Raw genomic sequence first — 19,141 nt, forward strand, 5'->3', positions numbered from 1 at the left:
AAATATAGAAAGAATTTTCTGAAGAATAATTTGAGTAGTATAAAATTTAAACTTACAAAAATTGAGTGCGCTCGCTTTTGAATATAATGTTATTTTATAATTTTATTTAAAATTGAATTGAACTAAGTTCATAAATCTGTAAGGAGCCTAGATTCATACCCCCTCCTCCCAACGCAAAGTGAGCGTTAAGATAGGCCTTTACCATACGGTCCAGCTAGTGGAAGTTAATTAGTTCCATAGTCCACCACACAGTCAGTTAATTAATTCCGCAAATAAACAGATAAATATATATTTATTTATTTATGTAAAGTGCGCCGAAGAAAGGGGGCTTACAATAAAAAAATCGAAATCAAAGTTTTTACAGCTTTCGATAGTTCTTAAGTGGCTCCTTTTAATGAAGCGACCGAAAACAATTTCCGAGCGTTATAATTGCTAATAATTAAGTTCTCAGGTACCCGAGAAATCAGGCTTTCGCTCGAGATTCCGTGAATCACCTCCCACGACTCATCACTCCATCTCCGTGTCTGTTTTCACGGAGGCCTGTTTTGAATTAATCACGAAATTAATATTTTTCATATGATTCATTTCTATGTACCTTGTTGGTCTATGGCAAATTTGATTGGTTGATAACCTAGATACGAACTCAAAGTGTCAAATTAATTCAACGATTAATTCAAAACAGGTCTCCGTGAAAAGGTACCCTAATTACGCTTTTAGGGGGTTTTAAACATCCAAACGGCCGGAAACACCCATTTGAAAGGTCACAAAAATAATTTTATCAAAACTCTACTCTTTTCCAACGTAGCATGGGGGCGGAAAGGCACCCCTATGACCAGAAAAAGAATAATGTTGGTGAAATCCCTACCCATTTCCAACTTTTCGTTAAATATGATCATTCCGATATATCGCGACAGACCCATATTTGAGACATCACAGTAACAAAAGTAACAATAATTCTAAACGTTTGCCTTATGAAATCGCTGCATCTATCGTTCAATTAAAGATTCTAATAGTTTATTGCCAAACAATTTCTTTTTCCCAACCAAAACGGAGGTGACAGGTGACGCCCCTATTCTGCAATTACCCAGTTTTTTTACGCAAAATACCTAAGTAAAGTATTTTACGTAGAAACCAGGTAAAATACCTATTAAATTACACACCAAGATGGCGGACCTATAGAACTGTACATAACCTCACTTTTTTGAATTTATGGTACTGGCATTTGTAAGAGTTTTTTTCCAGTGTCAATATTGTTAATTAAAAAATAATAATATGTACTAAAGCGAAATAGAAGCAAAAAAAAAATACTCCGAGCTTCCATATATAATGGAATGATCTTAATCTTAAACGGCTACAAGTGATAATTGTGAAATATTGTTATTTTTGTTCATTTAAACACTTGTAATTGAAATGTATTTTAATATATTTTTTTTAGGAATACTGGTGAATTATTCAAACCTAAAAAGCCTTCGTAACTTGTTGTGATTTTTGACATTTATATCTATTTTTTTTATTAATGTTTTTATGAAATATTGGTCAATTTAATACTTAATAAATAAATGTATGTTAAGTGTTTTTGACCAGTGGACAAAAACCTTTAACATCCAGTAGACCAGTAAGCAAAAACATGGAACAAGAAAATATACACTGATAAACTAATTTTATTATAATAACTTGATGTACTTATACGATTTTTTAAATTTATTTTGAGGAATGTTTGCAATGGTCAACAAGTTTTAGAGCTTATGTTTGTCGAAGAAAACGGAAAACGCAGAAGGTAAAGTCTCATAATTCGCGTAATTTACATCGTGTAAGAAACTAGTCACGTAAAGTTCCTAGTAATTCACCGTAAAAAAAGACGTAAATTACCTAGGGTATTTTACTTTGCCATCCCTGTCTGAGAAACTACGGTTCAACCCTGACATATGAGATACTACTATGAAACCTTTTCTATACTGTTCTGGCTGCAAGCCATGCTGTTTGAAATCATTGAAATATTTTATTAACTTTTTCTAACCTCAAAGGGATTGAAAAAAGATAATTGCTTCTAAATAATCAAAAGACGAATTAATTTAATTGTAAACGAGACACACACGGAAAATGAAGATTGAGGCTGAAATAGAGGATGTGATCCTTCATGGTGACGATAAAAGTTCTCTTCCACCTATTATTGGTAAGAATTAAATAATCAACAGTTTAAATATTGTAAATCTCAATATTATTGTATGTTTTTTTTTAAATATTCTGCCAAATTCTTGTATATTAAAAAAACAAGAATCTATAATAAAATGTAAGCAAATCCCCTTCCATCCTTTTTTCTTGTGTTTTTTCATTTTAATCTTTTTTAAATCATAGTAAAAATATTTGCAAAAATCTACCAATGTTTTGGCTTCACACTCTTTTTCTTATTTTCCTTTTTTACAGAAAATCCAGCTATTTTTTGTTGAAACTTAACTGTTTTTGGTTTAAAATTCTACTATTTCTTTGAAAAGCTAATTATTTTGATAAAAAATCCAACTATTTTTTTTTAATTCCAACTAATTTGTTAAAAACTGATATTTTTGGCTCGAAAGCTTAACTGACTCGTTGTATATTTGTCTTTTTGGATAGAAAAATTTGTCGTTCTAGATTAGAAATTCAACTACTTATATGAAAATGCAATTTTTATATTTTTTCTATTATTCTTTCTTGATTGAAAATTTAGTTATTTTGTTAAAAAGTAATATTTTTTGGTTTAAAATTCAACGGATTTTTCATAAATTTGTCCTTTTGAATGGAAAAATTCGTCGCTTTGTGTTAAAAATCCATCTTTTTAGTAGAAATGTCAGTTTTATTGTTAAAAAATCATCTTTTTTGGTTTAAAATTAACTTTGTTGTTGAAAATTCAAATTTAATTTAAAAGACAATTTTTTGTTGTTTTTATGTTGAAGTTTAATGATTTTTTTTCTCGAAAATTCAACCAATAGGTTCTTAATTAAACTCATCAATCTTTTTTGGTAGAAAAGTTATTTTTCGTTGTTGAAAATTCAAATGTCTTCTAAAAAAAAGCATTTTTTTAAGTTTCATGTTGAACTTCAATCTCTTTTGTTTGAAAGTTGAACCCACGAAGGAATAATAAGGAGTCCTAACTCCGTTCCCCCACTTGGCAATAGAAACATTACATTTTCCACTAAACAGTTACATTTCCAACCAGACATAAGCCAGCAATAAAAAAAATTTACAATGTAGTTTAAGCTTGACCCATGTAGTTGAATTTTCAATTTAAAAAGTTTAATTTATAACAAGATAATTAAACTTTTAACCAATGACATAACTTTTCAACTTAAAATATAAATCTTTAACAAAAAAAGTGATTTCTTAACAAAGCGATGCAACCAAATGTTTCAAAGTAATTAGTTGAATTATCAAGCAAAGAAGAACGATTTTTAACCAATTAGTTGCATTTTTATATAAAAAATGAAATTTCTTCTATAACAGATGTAGTTTTAAATCAAAAAGATAAATTTTCAAAATAATAGTTGAATCAGTTTTTTGTTGAAAAAGGTTGTAGTCGAGTTTTCACGATCAAACTATGAATTCTTTAACAAGAAATAATTTTCTACAAAAAAATTGAATTTTCAATCCAAAAAGACGAATTTTTAACCAAAAAGGATAACTTTTTAACAAAATTGTTGAATTCTCTAGCAAATAGTTGCATTTTTATCAAAAAATATGAAATTTATCTTAAAGCAGAAGAATTTTTTATTACAAAAAAAGTTGAGTTTTCATCCAAAAATGATTCCAGTTAACTCAGTAACATCAAAAATTGAATTTTTGTAACAAAAAATTAAGTTTCTATGAAAAAAATTGAATTTCCAATCCAAAAAGACGAATTTTTTCAACCAAAAAGGATGCATTTTTGACAAAATAGTTAAATTCTTTACCAGACAGATGCTATTTTATCCAAAAAGATTAATTTTGTACGGAAACAGATTTTTCTACTTTAAAAGACATTCATTTTCATTCATTCAAAAAAACATTTTTTCTACTTTAAAAAAAAACTCTTTAACAAAATACTGGAATTTTCAACAAAATAATTGAATTTTTAAAATAATAGTCCAATATTCAGCCTGAAAAGACAAATTACCAACAAAAAAGTATCGTAGTTTATATATTATAAAAAAAAAGAATTAAATTTATACAACAAAATAAAATAAAATATAAAAGCTTATCTAAATTATTGAACCTTCATTTTCATTCATTCAAAAAACATGTTTTCTACTTTAAAAGACAAAATACTTTAACAAAATACTGGAATTTTCAACAAAATAATTGAATTTTTTAAATAATAGTCTAATATTCAACTTGAAAAGACAAATTACCAACGAAAAAGTATCGTAGTTTATATTTTAATAAAAAAAGAATTAAATTTATACAACAAAAGAAAATAAAAAATAAAAGTTTTAATTATTTAACCTTCAAACCAGAAGACAAAGTTTCTTTTAAAAAATTCAATTTTCAAACAAAAAGTTATTTTTTACAAAAAAACGCGAATTTTTAACTGAAAAATATCAATCTTAAAAAAGGGAGAAGTTACATTTTCTGTTAAAAAATTAATTTTAAACCAAAAAAAACAAGTATTTTCCACTAAACAGGTAAATTTCCAACCAGACATAAACCTGCAATAAAAAAAATTTACAATGTAGTTTAAGTTTGACCCATGTAGTTGAATTTTCAATTTAAAAAGTTTAATTTATAACAAGATAATTAAACTTTTAACCAATGACATAACTTTTCAACTTAAAATATAAATCTTTAACAAAAAAGTGATTTCTTAACAAAGCGATTCAACCAAATGTTTTAAAGTAATTTGTTGAATTCTCTAGCAAAAAGTTGCATTTTTATCAAAAAATATGAAATTTATCTTAAAGCAGAAGAATTTTTTATTACAAAAAAGTTGAGTTTTCATCCAAAAATAATTCCAGTTAACTCAGTAACATCAAAAATTGAATTTTTGTAACAAAAAATTAAATTTCAATGAAAAAAATTGAATTTTCAATCCAAAAAGACGAATTTTTTCAACCAAAAAGGATGCATTTTTTGACAAAATAGTTAAATTCTTTACCAAACAGATGCATTTTTATCCAAAAACGATGAATTTTGTACGGAAACAGATTTTTCTACTTTGAAAGACATTCATTTTCATTCATTCAAAAAAACATTTTTTCTACTTTAAAAGAAAACTCTTTAACAAAATACTGGAATTTTCAACAAAATAATTGAATTTTTAAAATAATAGTCCAATATTCAACCTGAAAAGACAAATTACCAAAAAAAAGTATCGTAGTTTATATATTATAAAAAAAGAATTAAATTTATACAACAAAAGAAAATAAAAAATAAAAGTTTAAATTATTTAACCTTCAAACCAGAAGACAAAGTTTCTTTAAAAAAATTCAATTTTCAAACAAAAAGTTATTTTTTACAAAAAAACGCGAATTTTTAACTGAAAAATATCAATCTTAAAAAAGGAAGAAGTTACATTTTCTGTTAAAAAATTAATTCTAAACCAAAAAAAGCAAGTATTTTCCACTAAACAGGTAAATTTCCAACCAGACATAAACCTGCAATAAAAAAAATTTACAATGTAGTTTAAGTTTGACCCATGTAGTTGAATTTTCAATTTAAAAAGTTTAATTTATAACAAGATAATTAAACTTTTAACCAATGACATAACTTTTCAACTTAAAATATAAATCTTTAACAAAAAAAGTGATTTCTTAACAAAGCGATTCAACCAAATGTTTTAAAGTAATTAGTTGAATTATCAAGCAAAGAAGAACGATTTTTAACCAATTAGTTGCATTTTTATACAAAAAATGAAATTTCTTCTATAGCAGATGAAGTTTTAAATCAAAAAGATAAATTTTCAAAATAATAGTCGAATCAGTTTTTTGTTGAAAAAGATTTTAGTCGAGTTTTCACGATCAAAATATGAATTTTTTAACAAGAAATCATTTTCTACAAAAAAATTGAATTTTCAATCCAAAAAGACGAATTTTTAACCAAAAAGGATAACTTTTTAACAAAATTGTTGAATTCTCTAGCAAATAGTTGCATTTTTTATCAAAAAATATGAAATTTATCTTAAAGCAGAAGAATTTTTTATTACAAAAAAAGTTGAGTTTTCATCCAAAAATGATTCCAGTTAACTCAGTAACATCAAAAATTCAATTTTTGTAACAAAAAATTAAGTTTCTATGAAAAAAAATTGAATTTTCAATCCAAAAAGACGAATTTTTTCAACCAAAAAGGATTGCATTTTTATCCGAAAAAGATTAATTTTGTACTGAAACAGATGAATTTGTAATAAAAAACAATTTTTTTGTATAAATGGAACTTTCATCCAGAAAATATTTCAGTTCATTTTTCAACAACAAAATTAAAATTTTAAACAAAAAGTAAATTTTCTACGAAATAGTTAAGTTTTCAAGAAAGTAGTATAACTGCTTAATTTCTAACCAAACAGTTGCTCTGCTACAGTTGTTCTGCTAAAGCAGGTAAACTTTCAAATAAAAAAAACATACTTTAAAAAAAAGAGTTGAATTTTCAACCTAAAAGTTAACGGAAAAATATTTTCTATTAATTACAATAAATTCTGAGATTCTCATAAATTCTCAGAGAATTTATTTCTCTGTTATATTCTCAATAATATTCTCATTCTCGTTACCGTTCTCAAAGTAATATAACCAGCTCAAAAATCTAATTGCCCGACTTTCAGTTGTCACTGTTATCCTATTTTATTTTATTTTTTCCTCGTTTTCAAAAAGTTTTCCCTTGTTTTGAGAAATTTTCACTTCTCCCATTTTCTAGATATTTACTCTGTTTTTTCATACCTTACTTTTAAAAATACTGTTTTGTATAAATAATTGTGCCCATGAGTACCCAGCCCAATCCCGATTTTCTTATTTTCTAAAACCTTGAAGCGGAAAGATTTTTTCTTTTATAAAGTTATTCTGTATTTTTTAGAGATAACAAAAAATTTAGTGGTCGCTATAGTTATTCTTATGTCCGATATGTGACTTATGAGTTGATAATTTTGATTTTTGTACTGTTTTAAATTTTCAACGAAATTCATTGAAATTAAAAAGAAACAGGAATCTAACGATTATATTGGGACAACATATTCTTAAATATCTCCATTTAAATTAAAAGGCGAACACCAAAATGTTAGTAGATTTTTGTGAAATTTTTTCAATTGAAACCAAAATAAAATTAAAAAATACAGAGAAAAAAAATAAGGAAGGGGATTTGGAGGCTGCCTTGTTTTTTCGATGTTAAAGGAAAATTGAAACTTCGATTTATTCTGAATTTAGGTAATTAAATTTTTAATTAAAAATATTACTTCTTCATAAGGATGTTAAATTTCTTTAAACATTTTAGTTAAAGGAAAAAATGTTTCGAATGAGCGTTTAACATCCATAGAGAATCAATTTTATGATAGACTTTAGTTTAAAGGGTCAAATTTATCCCTTCATTTTTTTTACATATAAAACTCATGCAAATACACATTTTTTAAATTAAAATTGTTTTTAAATCAATAAAATCGCTTAAATCTGGAATTAAGGAATAACGAATAATAATCAGAAGCAAGGAATGAAATTGTTGATATTAAGCAGTGCATATCAACAATTTAAAATACCTTCTAGAATCGTTGGCAATCATCTAATCATTATTTTTATAACTAAAATTAAGTTTCTAAATGTTATTCCTTACCTTTTTTCATATTTGTGTGAGTTTAATTATTAAAAAAAGAATTTATTTCTCACACACAAAATATTACTATTAACTTATAAAAGTTGCATATAGGCCATAAAACAACTTTAGCGAGCTCTAAATATTCTGAATCTAATTTCTGAGATTTATGAATGTTGTTAAAGTTTCCGAAAACCCTATAATTGTTTTTCTAGTAAATTTCCTAAATGGCCAGCTAAAAGATGACGAGACAAATAATATGAAGAGTGGTGTATTCACGGATGAAAAATCTGGAAAAACCGTGTTGGCCATGTCAAATGGAAAAATTGTATACAAGGGATACAGGCCAAATCTGGACGAAGAAGCTATGTGCACAATGCTAGTTATTCATAATAAAAAGACTAACAAAATCAAACTTGTTCAGGCGGAACGATGGGACGTTACACCTGTGCTTGATCGAAATTTAAATGTTGATCCGAGTTTGGAGGTGGATAAAATTGCGACATTAAATAAACAATTTGGCTCCAAGCGGGTAAAACGCAGGACAGAACTTCGTGAAAAAATGAAGATCAGTGACGAATCTGTTAAGGAAATTCTCGAAAACACTGTTTCAAGTAAGTTTTCTTTTTAGCTTATTGCACACCTCGGATTCAATACAGTTTTGAAGCTGTTAGACATTTTTTTTAGTGGTTATACTATTTTGTTACTATTTCTCTAAAAAAAAAAAACAAGTGCATTTTTAACCAAATAGTTCAATTTTCAACCAACAAGATCAATTCTCAACACATTGCATACATTTTCCACAAAAATGTTGAATTATCTAAAAAATTGTCGAATTTTCAAGCCAAACAAATTCTCTACAAAACGGGTGAATTTGCAGCCGAAAAATAATTTTCAACCAAATACATAAATTTGCGACTAAATTTTTGAACAATGGATGTGATTTCAGTCTAAATGTTATTTTATAAGTTTTTAGTTAATTTTTTTGTTCGTTTCTAAATATTTTCAATTAAATAATTGAATTTTTCAACTAAAAAAGATCAGTTTGAACCAAAAATAGTGTAGTTAAGTTTTTATTGAGTAGAATTAATTTTTTAATTTAAAAAACCCTTTTTCTTTAAATGTGTTTAATTTTGTACAAAATAGTTTAATTTTATACTAAATTGTGAAATTTGTAAGGCAAGAAAACGAATTTTCTATAAACCAGTTGAATTGTTAAATCGAGAATATTAATTTTCAACAAAAAGTTAGTTCACTACCAATTAGTTGAATCTTCAACAAAATAGTTAAATTTTCAGTTGAAAAGAAAGTATTATTTAACAAAAAATAAACGAGTTTTCAATGAAAGTCATAAATTCTCAACCAAAAAATAAACCTTTAAGAAAGTAGTTTAACTTTTATCCAACAAGTCAAATTTTCAATACAAAACAAGATTTTTATTTAAAGTAAAAATCACTTGCAATGAACCAGCAAAAATTAATTTTCAATAAGATACTTGAATCATGAACTAAAACAGCATCATTTTTAATCAAGAAATAGCAGTTTGACAAAAAAATTGATTATCAACCAAATAGTTAAATTTTTTACCAATTTATTTAATTTTCAAGTCGAAAATATGAATTTTCTACCCGAAAATGGAAATTTGATACAAAAAAGTTAACTTACAACCAATCAGTTGAATTTTCAACAAAATAGTTAAATTTTTAACTTAAAAAAATTGTAACAAAAAAAAACACGTAATTTTCAACTAAAGTAATTAATCTTCAACCAAAAAAATTATTTTAAAGAAAATAGTTTAACTTGCAACCAAAAAGTTGAATTTTCAATCTAAAAAGATGAACTTCCAACCAAAAATGTAATAGTTGATATTAAAAAGAATGTTTGAATTAATGATGAAAAACAGTTGGATTTAATCAAGAAAGACGACTTTTCCACTAAATACATCAATTTTTAACCAAATAGTTAAATTCTCTGCCAAATTGTTTAATTTTGAAGTTTATATACGGATTTTCTACGAAAAAGTTGAATTTTTAACTCGAAAATATGAATTTTTATCGAGAAAGTTAAGTATTAAGCAGGCAGTTGCATTCTTAACTAAAGAACATGAAATTTCTATCAAAAGATATACATTTTTATATCAAAAGGATTAATTTTCAACAAAATAGTTGAATTTTCAATTAAAAAAAAATTCTCTTCAAGAAAGAAAAAAGATTGTAATCCATTTTTTTAAGTTTGCAATCCCAAAATCTGAATATTCAACAACAAAATTAATTCACAACCATTTAGTTGAATTTGCAATAATATAATTAAATTTTCACTTGAAAAAAATCATTTCTAACAAAAAAATCCGAATTTCCAACTAAAATTACGAATCTTTAATCCGAAAAAATTATCTTTTGGGAAACTATTTTAACTTTCAGCCAAATTCAGCAAAATTGTGTAATTTTCGAGCCGAAAATATGAATTTTCTACAACAAGTTGAATATTTAACAAAGTAGTTGAATTTCTAATACAAAAATTTTTAGTCAAGAAACAATCCAAATTTCAATCAAATAGTTGAATTATCAAGCTAAAAACGCGAATTTTCAACCAATATGTACTAAATTAAAAAATATTTGATTTTCCAACGAAATTATTTAATTTTCAACCAAATAATAAAATTTGTGAATAAAAAAAAATGAATTTTTAACGACAAATATAATAGTAGACTTTTCAAGCGAGAAGAATGAACTTCCCACCGAAAATAGTTGGATTTTCTTATTGGATTCTATTAATTCAGTTCGCATTTAAGTAGAAAAACGAGGAAAGCAGAAAATATTGTGAAGCCTGCGATAAATAAATAGAAATTTTAATAATTTACAGCAATAATTATTATAATTTTATTATAATATGTAATAATATAATAAATTGTAATAATAATTTATAATTGAACTTTTATGGTACACAGTCAAATATCATGGTGGCCGTTGGACCGGAAAAACCTGGAATTTTTTCAGACCGGGAAAAACCGGGAAATGACAGTGCATTTTTTTATCAGGAATTTTACAAATTTGTAGAAGAGAAATCTGTCCAGGTTCCATTTTAGCAATTTTTAAATAATTAGTGGAATTGTTATGTTTTTCAATTATGCTATTATTTAGCTTACAATGCGTAATTGAAATTTTTTTTACTTTAAACATTTTCCATTTAAAATATTTATTTCCAAGTTTACATGTCTAATTTAAAGAATTTTTAAATACTTTCTCAAAGACTTAAACAAATACAAAATAAAAGCCTTTGAGGTTAAAAATTTTTGATAAAAAACATTTTTATTTAATAAATAAATAAATCAATTTTTTTTTAATTTATCTGTACTTTAAGTAATAAAAAGTGAACAAAAGCGATTTGACAAAACGATTTTAAACCAGTTCAAAATTTAAGAATTTTCTGATTTTAACGTTAAAACTTCAACGGTTTCAATTTGAAAGTCTTAGTCATTTAACAAATGTGAAGGTGTGACTGAAAGTTTATAAACTATTTCCAACTTAAAAATAACTTCATAATAATATATTGTTAATTAAAGGATTTTATTGAATTTAAAATATTGTTTCAGTCTAAAATATTCAATTTCTAACCCATTCAATTTGAAATTTTTCACTAAAAAAAAGATTAATTATTGAATATTTAGCAATATTTGAATTTTTATTTAAGACAAGTAAATTGAAACCAAATATTTAAAAGTAAAGGATCTTTAACTTAATTGTTTGACATAGAAAACCTGGAATCGTAAAAATTTCGAAGAGCCTTTAAACTTTGAATGTTAGAATTTTAATTGTTGTATTTGAAAAACGTTTAATTTATAAGTGAAGTTTTAAAATTTTGTTGTATAATTTATAAATGAACATTTTTAGAAAAAATTTGAGTAATTTTAAGAGGTATTTAGGAGTTTTATAAAGATTAAAAATTATCATGCAAATTTTAGAAAGTTTTCTTTAAATCTCCTAGAATCTTTTTTGAAAATTTTGTTTCAATCTTTGAAAAACTTTTTAAATATTCTGTTAAAATAATTTTTCAAAATGAAAACGTTATTTTTAATTTTCCCAGGAATCTTAAAAAAATATTTTTATTCTTTTGAAGCCTTTCACAATTCTTGAAAAGAATCTAATTTTTTTGTTTGAAATCTGCGAAAATTACATTTTCTTAAAATACTCAAATTTCGCCTACAAATAATAAATGTTCAATTGTTATATATACATCCAAATTGTGAAGAAATTTTCTCAAATTTGCAGGATTTTCTGAAAATTGTGGAAAAAAATCAATTAATTTTGACATAGAAGTTCTGAAAAAATTTCCAAAATAATTTTAAATTAAAAACCAACTTAAAACAACTTCTAGATTTCTCAAGATTTGGAATACAATTTTGAAGCTTTCCAAGGATGTTTAGACTATTTAAAAAAAAAAATGAATGAATTTCTAATTTAAAAAGTGTTCAGTTAAAATTTTTTCAATTTTTCAATACTTGATGTTTCTAGTTTAAAATTCCTTAAAATTATATAATTTTGAAAATTTTAAAGTTCATTAATTGATTTTTTAATTTAGAGCATTGAAAATGATAACGTGGATTTATATTTTTTATATCGAAAAATGTTAATACCTTCAATTTTATGCGCGTAAATTATTGAACATTTGAATACAACATTTTTTAATTCAAAACTTTTAAATATCAATTTTAAAAGTTCAAAATTTAACAGTGCAACTTTGAGTGCTTTCATTTGCAGCTCAGTTTTTATTACCTCAAGTGGAAAATTATGTAGCTTTAGTGTTCCATTTTTTAAATTTCATTGACCGTGAAAAATGTTTGCGAGCCGGGAAAACACCGGGAAATGACCGGGAATTTATTTCGCCGATTAAAACGGCCATCGTGAATATTTACCTACAACTTTTATTAATTGATTTTTAAATATCAATTTCCTGTTTTTAGATGTGGAAATTGAAAAGATAGATGGATCAGACACTGAAGAATCCTTGGCAAACACGATTGTACCTCCCTGCAATAGAGATGCAACAGATGTTTCAGATGTTTACGACATTAACGACATTGTTCCAAAAACTATACTAAAAACACTATATAATGTAAATCTGGAAGAAATTGAGAGTGATATGGAGGGGTGAGTGTTTGGGTGGTCCAAATTTTTATTTCCTCGAATTGTCATGCATGTCGTCCACAAATTTGTTCGAATCCATAAAAAATACAATTTTGTCTAGATTTAAGACTCCATTCTGAAATTCAGGCAACAATTTTAAATGCGAGGGTCTAAAATATTTTAAATTTCGGATAAAACGCTTTAAATTCCTAACATTTCAAGTAAAAATACATTATTCACAACGAAATGGATGCCTTTTTAACAACATAGTTGAATTTTCAACCAAAAAAATTTGACATTTTTTACCAGAATAAATTAATTTTCAGAACCAAAAAGAATACGTTTGAACAAAAGAGTCATATATTGAAGCCAAAAGAATGAATTTTCAACAAAAAAGTTACTTTTCTACCAAATACTTCGACTCTCCATCAAAATAGTAGAATTTTTAACAAAATAGTCATTTTCAACCAACTGGTTAAATTTTCATATCGAAAATATCAATTTTCAACAGAAAAGCTTATTTTCTACCAAATAGTTGAATGTTCTACCATTTTCAAACGAAAAAAACGATCTTTCGACAAAAGAGTGGAATTTCTGAAAAAAGTTAACTTTCAAACTAATAGGTAAGTTTTCTTAAAAAATATTTGGATTTTCTGCCCAAAAAAGAAACGGATTTTAAACAAAATCTTTAAATTTTCAACCGCAGAAATGAAATTTCAACTAAAATTATGAACCTTCAATAAAAAAAACGGATTTTTTTAACAAAGTAGGTTAAATTTCATCCGAATAGTTAACTTTTTAACCAGAAAAGACAAATTTTCAACGAACTTGTGGAACGTTCTACCAAAAATAATTTAATTCTGAACAAAATTCATGAATTTTCAACGAAAATAGGTGATTTCTCAACGAAAAATATAATATTTGATATTATTTCAACCAAAAAAGATGATTTTCTACAAAACAGTAATATTTTCAAACCTAAAATATGAATTTTGAAAAAAAACTTACTTTTCAAACAAATAGTTGAACCGCATATCAAAATAGTTCAATTTTTAACAAAATACATGAATTTTCAATGAATTGGTAAAAAATGTCATAATGAAACTATTAATTTTGAACAAAAAAGTTAAGTTGAAACAAAATAGTTGAACTTTCTACCATTTTCAAACAAAAAAGAGGAACTTTCAACAAAAAAGTTGAATATCCAAAAAAAAGTTAATTTTCAACCTAGTAGTTGATTTTTCTACAAAAATATTTGAATTATCTGTTCAAAAAAATAATTTTAAAACGTAATAGTTAAATTGTCAGCTAAAATTATGAATCTTCAACCAAACAACTGAATTAAAAAAAGTAGTTTAAGTTTCATCCGAATTGTTAACTTTTCGCCCAGAAAAGACATCCGCCTATTCTTATAATGTATGGTTGATTTCAATTTTTTGTCATTTATATGAATTTTAATCAAAAGAAAGTAAAAAAATTGAATTTGGAATGAAACTTAAGTTATATTGAAAAACTTACCTATTTTAAATTGTATAATTTCTAAGTTGATTTAAAAAATATTTTTCTGGGGAACTGTGTATATTGAAATGTTTTTTTTTCAATTATTATTATAAATTATTGTTATTTATATTTATTTCATTTAAATCTGTTTGTAAACAATATTAAAAAATTACAAAAATAAGGCAGATTTTGGAATTTCACAATGAAAAATAAAAAAATAGGTCACACTTACCCCTTAGTCCGTTTTTTAATTACCGTGTCGTAATTTACTATTAAAAATTATTATTATTTTAAAAACAGCGGAGATTAAAAAATATATATAATATCTTCCTTCATTCCTAAAACAATCAAGGAAACGAGACAAATACGAATTAAACTTCTCTAAAATAATTTTACAATTTGTTTCTTAAAAAATAATTCATTAAAGCAATAATGAATGACAGTCACTTTTTCCTATAAATAATAAGAGATATAATCATGTTGAAAATTTCATAAATAACCGGAACTATCTAAAACTATTGGAAAAGAATATTATTAATATTATAATGTTATTATTATTTGTTTGTTAAGTTGAATTAAATATTGCCTCAGTCTAATGAAAAAGGACGAAAAAATTTCAGAAAGTACCGAAATTTCTAAAATTATTCGAAGAGAACATTGTTAAAAGTAAACATTGTTTAACCAATTAACTTGAATTAATTATTTTTTACTATAATTGAAAAGTGAACAAAAAGTGGAATTTTTTTTAGAAAAAACTGCAAATTTCTAGCATTATTTTAAGAAAATATTATAAATAATATTAAATTCTTTCAGCAATTATTTCTTTTAAACTGAATATTTGGGCGCATCGCTCTGCTTGAAAATTTAAAAATAAGTGGATAAAATCGCTAAAAACTGTAACTTTCTAACTCTATTCTAAGAGAAAATTGCTAAAACAATAATGAATTGTTCAAAAAATTATTATAAAGATCGAATTATGAATAGAAAGGAGTACTTTCTGTATTAGAAACCATTTTTATTTTTAAAAACCACTAAAAAGTCATAATTAGCGTCAAAAAGTAGCAAACCCCATATTTTCACGTACGTAGTTTTTTTTTGTGGCCCTATAGAACAGACTTATGAGGTTGGTAATTAAAAAGTAATTATTTATTTGTATTCTATAGCTATTTATAAATAGGAATGTTGAGTTTTAACATGATTCATCTAATTTTGACGATTCTGAATAAAATGTGCAAAAACGTCTTTTTTTCTCATTTGAAGTACGTGTTGAACTTCATGGAGCTTGCGGAATCTATAAATATAATTTTAAAAAATGAATTTACTTTTATCTGGATGCAAACAGATTACGAAAAAAAAATTGCAATGCATTTGTGGATACCCTAGTGAGTAGTGAGGGTATTATTTGAAATTAATTCAAATGATATTTTACTAAGACGTTTTCTTCCTTTTATTGTAAAATTCAGGAAATCCAAGTTCTTCAAGAAGATGTTCGAAACTGGAAAGAACCATGCAGATTGTAATAAAAGGCTCGCCGCTTTATTGTACATTGAAGCAGTATCAGTCTGGCTGAATATTCCTATGAAGGATGCAAAGAGACGTGCTGCCGAAATATGCCCTTTTTCAACTGAAGTTAATGAGTACATAATTGAAAAGTACAGCATACCCAGCGTTAATGGAAGGTACTTACTAAATTAAACTTTTTTTATCTCAGGTCTCCTCCACGTAAATTAAAACAAAAAAATTTCATAGTTACATTTTCAGTTAAAAATTTTTATTTTTGACCAAACAAAATTCTTTAAAAAAAAGAATCTTCAACGAAATATTTTAATTTTTAACTAGATTTCTAACAAAAACTTGAATTTGCAAACCAAATAAAAAATTTTTAATAAAGATTTTTCAATCAAGAGAGAAAAAAATCCAACCCAAAAAGCTGGATTTTCAAGCAAAAAATTTCAGTTGAAAAAATTTATTTTTGACGAAAAAAAATTCTAATTTTCAACAAAATAGTTGAATCTTCAACCAAAGCAGATTAATTTTTGACCAAGCAAAAATTAATTTTCAACTTAAATTATTAATTTGGGACTAAAAAAGATGAGATTTCTACAAATTAGTTGAATCCTTAATCTGAACAGTAATTTTTAATGAAAGGGTTGCATTGTTACCCAAAAAATTTTAAATATCTACCAAGAGATGAATTGTCAAATCAAAAAACAAATTATGAACCAAAAATGATTTTTTCAATAAAAAAATGTCAACCAAATCTTTAAAACTTTAAGCTATGAAGACGATTTTTCTACAAAGCAGTTGATTATTCAACCCGTGAATATGAATTTTCAATAAAAAATTTCTAAAAAATACTTTAATTTTAAACTCGAATGCATAAATTTTAAACAAAAAAACTTTATTTTATACCAATTAGTTGAATTTTCATCTCAGAAAGTCAAATTTTTTTACTTTATATTTCACATGAAAAAGATTTTAATTTTTAATCAAAGCCATTTGAATTCATCCAAAAAGAGACATTTTTAACAAAGTTTTTCCGTAAAAAAAAGCAACAAAATTTAAATTAAATTATTGATTTTGCAAGTAAAAAAGACGAGTTTTGCACAAAACAAGAACATTTTGAACCAAAAAGTTGAATTTTCTTCCCAATTATTGAATTTCCAAGCAAAAAAAGTTTTATTTCACATAAAAAACAATTCATCTAAAATTATGAAGTTTTGACAAAATATTCAATTTGCCAACCAAAAAATATTTTTATTTTAAATAAAAAATAGTTGAATTCATCGAAGATTAATTTTTTAAGACATTTAATTTTTTAACCACAGAAGACTTTTCATCCAAGAAAAATATAATATTTCAACTAAATTGTCTATTTTTCAAGCCAGAAAGACGAATTTTCAACAAACAGATGAATCTTCAAGCAAAAGATGAATTTTTGACACAGTAGTTTTATTTTCAACGGAAGCAGATGAAATGTATACCAAAAGACATGAATTTTCAAACCAAAAAGATGAATTTTCAACAAAAGTTTAATTTCCATCAAAGATTTTTCAGCCAAGAAACAAAAACTAATTTCAACCCAAAAATACGAATTTTTAATAGAAAATTAAATAGCTAATTTTTCAGGTAAAGGAATTAATTTTCGACAAAATAAAATTAGTTTTCAACCAAATAGTTGCATCCTCTACCAAAAAATATAAATTTCTAACCAATCAGTTAAATTTGATACGAAACAGTATAATTTTCTACCGCAAAACACGAATTTTCAACAAGAAATGAAATAGTTCAATTTTCAGTTTAAAAAATGATTTTTGAGAACAAAAAAAAAAAACAATTTTTTAACCATTTATTTTCATTTTTCACCAAATAGACGAATCTTCAAGCAAAAAAAATGAACACTGTAGTTAACTTACCAAGTAGTTCAATTTTCAGTTGCATTTAGTTGCATTTTCAACCAATATCAATAGTAATCAATAGTAAATAATTATTTACTATTGATTGTTTATTTATTATTTACTATGTTTAATTATTATATAGTCTAATATTTTTTATACTATATACAAATTGTAACATTGTAACATAAGTCTTTAAATCTAACTGTACAAAGTGTGTCGAACTACGCAACATTTTAGGCTCTTTGCATAAAATGTACAAAAATAATATGTAATATTACCAACTCTGATTTTTTTCTGTTTAGGTTGCGTCCAAATACCTTAAAGGATGGTGGAATCGTGCATTGTATGATTTTGGCATTGGCGATATCTAACTATGCACTAGACTTGGAATTATTTGCAACAGCGATTGCAGGTCGCATAAGCCTTAAAAAATTGACAGAGTTTGCAGCAATGATTGGTGCCGTACCTCTCAAAGACAAGAAAACAGTTGTCCTAAAACTGCCGTTACCTCCTCCAATTTCATCCCGAAAGAAGCGACGAAACCGAAAATAATAATGCTGCCTGAAAGTTTGCAGCATTTCATGATAAACATTTTTCAGATTAAAATTCATTTTGAGAATACCTCAGACTCTGAAAATGATAAACCTCACGATGTACAGAGTATCTAGTTAATAAACAAAGTAATAAAAAATATCCGCTATTATTTAATTCTTCTAAAGTTTTTATACGTCTGTATATAATTTTTAAAAAATAGATCAAGTAACAACCGCAAGGTTGCCAAAAACGCTAATTCTCTAAAAAAAAAGGTGAATAACCAGCTCGACAATATAAATTTTCGACAAAAAATGTAAATTTCAATCAAATTGTTTAATTTTCTACCAAACTGTTAAATTTTCGAGCGAAAATTACGAATTTTCAAACCAAAAATATGAATTTTTCACAAAAAAGCTAATTTACAACAAAATAGTTGAATTTTCATCCAAAACCGATTTTTTAGTCAAGAGAAAGAGAGAAAATGTACTAAATTGTTGAATTTTCAACCGAAAAAGGCGAATTCTCTAAAAAAAAAAGTGAATTTCCAGCTCGACAATATTAATTTAAAAAAAAAAAATTAATTTTCAAGCAAATTGTTTAATTTTCTACCAAATTGTTAAATTTTCGAGCGAAAATTACGAATTTTCAAACCAAAAATATGAATTTTCAATAAAAAAGCTAATTTACAACAAAATAGTTGATTTTTCATCCAAAAACGATTTTTCAGTCAAGAGAGAGAGAGAGAGAATCAACTAATTGTTGAATTTTCAAGTCAAGAAGGGGAGTTCTTTAAAAAAATTTGAATTTTCAAACTGGAAATAAGAATTTTCAACAAAAAAGTTAATTTACAAC

General features: G+C 25.2%; 1 protein-coding gene across 1 annotated transcript; it reads left to right on the forward strand.

Moving 5' to 3' along the window:
* The first annotated feature begins 1,968 nt into the window (after positions 1-1,968).
* LOC117180769 (DNA-directed RNA polymerase I subunit rpa49-like) lies at positions 1,969-18,446 on the forward strand. The gene is made up of 5 exons (XM_033373268.1): positions 1,969-2,173; positions 7,950-8,348; positions 12,695-12,881; positions 15,821-16,036; positions 18,058-18,446. The coding sequence occupies exons 1-5, from the start codon at positions 2,101-2,103 to the stop codon at positions 18,305-18,307; spliced, it is 1,125 nt and encodes a 374-aa protein (XP_033229159.1). The 5' UTR covers positions 1,969-2,100; the 3' UTR covers positions 18,308-18,446.
* The last annotated feature ends 695 nt before the right edge of the window (positions 18,447-19,141 follow it).

Source organism: Belonocnema kinseyi, chromosome 9 (genome assembly GCF_010883055.1).
Source record: "Belonocnema kinseyi isolate 2016_QV_RU_SX_M_011 chromosome 9, B_treatae_v1, whole genome shotgun sequence".
Classification (NCBI taxonomy): Eukaryota; Metazoa; Arthropoda; class Insecta; order Hymenoptera; family Cynipidae; genus Belonocnema; species Belonocnema kinseyi.

Coding starts and splice junctions, on each gene's coding strand:
- LOC117180769 (XM_033373268.1), top strand. CDS start 2,101: ATGAAGATTGAGGCTGAAATAGAGGATGTGATCCTTCATGGTGACGAT. Junction 2,174..7,949: donor TTCTCTTCCACCTATTATTG/GTAAGAATTAAA, acceptor TTGTTTTTCTAG/TAAATTTCCTAAATGGCCAG. Junction 16,037..18,057: donor ATACCCAGCGTTAATGGAAG/GTACTTACTAAA, acceptor TTTTCTGTTTAG/GTTGCGTCCAAATACCTTAA.